Source organism: Myotis davidii, unplaced genomic scaffold (genome assembly GCF_000327345.1).
Source record: "Myotis davidii unplaced genomic scaffold, ASM32734v1 scaffold2150, whole genome shotgun sequence".
Taxonomy (NCBI): Eukaryota; Metazoa; Chordata; class Mammalia; order Chiroptera; family Vespertilionidae; genus Myotis; species Myotis davidii.
Window position 1 is genome coordinate 16,414 of NW_006281742.1, and position 5,514 is coordinate 21,927.

The 5,514-nt window shown below is 46.6% G+C and overlaps 1 protein-coding gene across 1 annotated transcript in view; it reads left to right on the top strand.

Moving 5' to 3' along the window:
• LOC102756994 (3-oxo-5-beta-steroid 4-dehydrogenase-like) overlaps positions 1–5,514 on the top strand; it is a 47,423-nt gene that overhangs the window by 12,402 nt on the left and 29,507 nt on the right. Inside the window, exon 3 of the mRNA XM_006752577.1 lies at positions 3,979–4,095. Coding sequence (XP_006752640.1) covers positions 3,979–4,095 — 117 coding nt within the window. The remainder of the gene's footprint in view (positions 1–3,978; positions 4,096–5,514) is intronic.

Below are 5,514 nucleotides of genomic sequence, written 5' to 3' on the forward strand. Positions count from 1 at the left end.
CCCCCTAGGGGGTGTCCACCTGCCAGCTTAGGCCCGCTCCCTGGGGGATTGGGCCTAAGCTGGCAGTCAGACATACCTCTGGCAGCATGGGAGCCATTGGGGGATGTCAGAGTGTGGCTTAGTCCCACTCACTCCTGGAAGCAGGCCGAAGCCACAGTCAAACGTCCTTAGCCCAAGCTGAGAAGTGGGAGAGGCTCCCACCACCACCGCTGTACTGGCAGCCGGCAGCCTGGCTTGTGGCTTAGCAGAGCTCCCCCTGTGGGAGCACACAGACCACCAGAAGCAGCTCCTGCACTAACCGTCTGCCCCCTGGTGGTCAGTGTGTCATAGTGACCAGTCATTGCAATTCATTTTGCAGTTAGGGTCAATTTGCATATTAACCTTTTATTATATAGGATAGAGGCCTGGTGCATGGGTGGTGGCCTACTGGTTTTCTCTGAAGGGTGTACCAGATCAGGGTGGGTGTCCTGCTAAGGTGCCTGGCCAGCCTGAGTGAGGGGCTGAGGGCCGTATTCAGACTTGCCACACCCCCTTCAGGGTGGGGGACCCCGCTGGAGTGCCTGGCCAACCTGGATGAGAGGCTGAGGGCCGTTTTCAGGCTGGCCACACCCACTTCAGGGAGAGGAGTTCTCCTGAGGTGCCTGGCCAGCCTGGTTGAGTGGCTGATGGCTGTTTGCAGGAGGGACACAGCCCCTTCAGGGTGGGGGTCCCCACTGGAGTGCTGGCCAGCCTGGGTGAGGGGCTACGGGCCGTTTTCAGGCTGGCCACACCCCCTTCAGGGTGGGGGGTCCTGCTGCTGTGCCTGGCAAGCCTGGGTGAGTGGCTGATGGCTGTTTGCAGGCTGGCCACAACTCCCAGCCAACCAAGCTCCCAGTGGAGGCTGGCTGGAAGCAGGTATCTGGGATTTATTTATCTTCTATAATTGAAAATTGTAGCCTTGAGCGGAGCAAGGCAACCCAGGCTCCCAGCGCCTCCTTAAGCAGAGGCCACAGCCAGCCGGAAACAGGTTTCTGGGATTTATTTATCTCTTATAATTGAAACTTTGTATCCTTAAGCGGAGCCCAGGGCTGGCTAGGGCAGGCAGGAAGCTTGGTTTCCTCCATCCCCGGGGCAACCCAGCCCCCTGCTCACTCCAGCTCCCTGGTGGGTTAATTTGCATATAGTCACTCTGATTGGCTGGTGGGCATGACTTGGGCATAGCGGATGTGCAGTCAATTTGCATATTTCTCTTTTATTAGATTAGATATCTATATAATAAAAGCCCAGAGACTGTTATGGTGAACCGACCAAAACGACCAGTCCTAATGACGTGCACTGACCACCAGGCGGCAACACTCAAGGCAGGACCTGCACCCTGGTGATCAGTGCGCTCCCACAGTGGTAGTGCTACTCAGCCAGAAGCCAGGCTCACAGCTGGTGAGCACAGTGGTGGTGGCAGGATCCTCTCCCACCTCCACAGCAGCGCTAAGACCAAGCAGTAAGGAGTGAGCAGGCATAAGGCAAGGAGCGAGCAGGCAGACAGTTAGAAGCTAGAGGTCCCAGATTGCAAGAGGGTGCAGGACAAGCTGGAGGGCCCCCACACGCACGAATTTCGTGCATCAGGCCTCTAGTATATATATAAAAACCAAATGTGGAAATCATCCCCTCGGGAGTTCAACTGGAAGACTGGGAGTTTGATCGCTCACTATGACATGCACTGACCACCATGGAGTCATGCAGAATGAAGGAAGAACCCGGACAGCAGCCGGCAGCTGCAGAAAGGAGGCCCTGGGAGGCAGCTGGCAGCCAGGGGAAGGAAGGCCCTGGCAGGCAGATGGATGGCCCTGATTGGCCCTTATCATTGGCCAGACATAAGGATCCTACCCGTGTACAAATTTTGTGCACTGGGCCTCTAGTTGAGATATAATTGACATATAACATTATGTGAATTTGTGTACAACATGTTCATTTGAAACACAGATTGCAAAATGATTAGCACCATAATGTTAGCTAACACCTGCATCTCTTCACATCATTACCATTCTTTTTTTATGGTGAGAAAACATTTAAGACCTATTTTCTTTGCAACTTTAAAGTGTACAATAGAGTATTGTTAACCTGAAATACCATGCTGTACACTAGCTACCCAGAACTTACTCATCTTATAACTAGAAGTTTATACCCTTTCACCAACATCTCCCCATTTCACTCATGGTTAGCTGTCTAATTGTTGGCCTCGTTGTGGGATAAGTCCAGGGTCTCATACCCTGCCGTGTTGGTGACATTATCGTTTCAAATAGACATCCAGTAACTTCTTAGTAGGAATTAACAAAATTTCCCTGTAGTCCGAGTAAAAACAAATGAAAACAAAAGACCAGTAAGAGGAAATCTAAATCTTGGTAATAATTTAAATGTTCACAAAATTCTGCATTGCCCGTGACAATGTGAAGGATCCAGTGAAGATGTCCACACAATCATATTTCTTGCTCAAATTAAGCACATCCTTTATCAGAGTGACATGAAAATAAAGGGGTCAGGTCAGCACAACTCTTCAGGTACATGCTTCCTAGTTACACAATGAGGAAAAGTTTAAGTACTGAGAGTCAAATAGGAAATTAGCACTGCACAGAGGAAGGCTTGTCTGCAAATTAGGTCCTCTGTGGTTCAGGTGAATCTTTAAGTCTCGGGTCCATTATTCTTATTTTAAAAATAATTATTTATCTTTCAATTACAGCTAATGTACAATATTATATTAGCTTCAGGTGTACAACCCAGTGATTAGACATTTAAGTAACTTACGAAGTGCTCACCCGGCTAAATCTACTACCCATCTGAGACCATACATAGTTATTACAATACTATTGACTATACTAGAGGCCCAGTGCATGAAATTTGTGCACTGGGGGGGGGGAGGGGGGTCCCCAGCCTGGCCTGTGCCCTCACACAGTATTTAGCCCCACAATTGATCTCTACAAAGAGGTAGGCCATGCCCACCCATCCAGAGCTCCTCAATGGATTGCCACAAAGTGGTAGGCCAGAGCCAGGGGTCCCACCCTGGCACTGCTGGGTGGAGCCATGGGACCTTCCTCTGCACCATGCATACAGTGTCAACTCCCTGCCCACCCACATGCATCTGCTGCACACACAGTCTCTGGGTGATGGATTGTTACACTGTGACAGCGTGAGGGTGTGACAACCACATAGGTTTTTATTCGTATAGATTCCCTATGCTATGCTTCACAACCCCATGACTATCCTGTTACTACAAATCCAATTTGTACTTCTTAATCCCTTCATGTTTTTCACATATCCCCCCAACTCTCCTCCCATCTAGCAACCATTCAAATGGACTCTGCATCTGTGAGTCTTTATCTGTTGCTGTTTGTTGATTTATTCTGTTTTTTGGATAACACGTATAAGTAAAATCATATGACATTTACCTTTCTCTTTTTGTCTTATGTCACTCAGCACAGTATCCTGTAGGTCCACCCATGCTGTTGCAGACGGCAAGATTTCCTTCTTTTTAATGGCTCAGTCATATTCTATTGCCTAGATGCACTACTTCCTTATCCACTCACCTACTGATGGGCACATGAGTTACTCCCATATCTTGGCTATTGTAAATAATGGTGCAATGAACATATGGATATATATTTTGGTATTATATTCATTTTTAAAATATATTTTTTATTAATATCAGAGACGATGGAAGAGGGAGAGAGAGATAAAACATCAATGATGAGAGAGAATCATTGATCAGCTGCCTCCTGCACGCCCCTCATTGGAGATCGAGCCTACAACCCGGGCATGTGCCCTTGACTGGAATCGAACCCGGGACCTTTCAGTCCTCAGGCGGACACTCTATCCACTGAGCCAAACTGCCTAAGGCAGGAGCAGCCAGTCTTGACACATCCAGGCCCCTGCACCCGAATAAAGAGCTGCACCCTTTTCTTTTAAAGAGAGTGGATGTCATTAATTATCCCCTTTTTATTCTTTCAGCTGTGGGGTACAGATTTTGACCCAGAGAGAGTCCTCCCAGCCCTGCAGAAGACACTCCAGGACGTCCACCTAGATTATGTTGATCTTTACATCATGGAAACGCCCATGGCTTTTAAGGTGCGTTCAGACACCTAAGGTTTGGCCTCTGCTCTTTGGCAGCCAAGACCCAGCAGCCATGTGCACAAAGCTAGTTCATTACTTAGCACCACAGAATGTTATCGTTTTGTTACTGTAGGTCAGACAGCACTGACCTAACCCAACAAATGCCCAGAAAGATTTTGTGTAACAGACTCAGGCTTGGATCTCATGGTTCTTGATTCCTAATCCAATGCACTTTCTATTACAACATGTCTTTACAACTGTAGTTTAAATTCTCTCCATCAATCCATCACATAGTCACCAAACGGTACTCCATATTTTAATTGTCCAGCATCCAGACACACCCTTCTTCCCACTCATATAGTTATGAAAATATTCCTGCACGACAAAACGCAAAATAATATATACAACTGAAAACTTATTCACCTTCCACCCCCAAAAAGGGAAATAACCCAAAGAATGATCAGGTTTTGGGGGGGTCAGCAACAAGATCATGGTGATAGCTATTCCTCTGGTTCAAATGCACTTCTTCCTTAAACTTTCTCAATCTATGGACTCTGTGTTAATTTAAACACCAACACATCCCTACTGCTTTAAAATGTCTCCGAGAAAGGAGAGACTGAAAATGAAACTGGTCATTGAGATACCCAGATTTCTTTCACATGAGCAACCTGGCTGCCCCTGTTCTGTTCTCCGGAAGCTCTTTCCTTGATGACTCTTCTCTATGGTAACATCTAAGAGGAACTTTGGTAGATTCCCCTTTTGCATTCTTCATACGAATTTGCAAGCTTCACAATGGCCTTGGTTAAGTAAAGGCCAGTTTGGGATTTCGTGGACAGTCAATATTCCTTAAAAATTTGCTTGGCTTTCAGTAAATTCACATTCAGTCAGCTCCATTAAAGAGTAATTAAAACTAGAAATCTTCTTGTATCTAATCTTTAGTCTGTGGTTTCTGCATCTTAGTAAAGAAATATCCTTTCCCCCTCATCTGATCAGTCCTTAACTTAATGCCCCTTCTGACTTGAAATAATACAAAACAGGGAGGCACAGGTTATGCATTCTTTGCACCCAGTCTCCATCTCGTTGGATGGTGCTCCTTTGTTGGTTGTGGCATCATTGGCCTGAGATCTTGCCTTCAGAAACGAATGGACAAGGATTCTCCCAAAGTCCAATTTTATTTCCCTCTAGGATTCTTACCTTCCTGTCCTGGCTGACACAGACTTTTCTAACTCTAGAAGGCTCAGAGCTGAACTTCTGCCATTTGGGGAGGCATCTAGAAGCAGAAAGTACCTGTTTTAGCAAAATATGATCTTACCACTCATCTTACAAGCCAAGTAGCAATAAACACATTTATATTTCTTCAGGACCTGACTGAAGACTGCAAAAATGGCCAACAAACTCTAACACCCAATGTTTTCCTACTAAGTGCCCTGCAGC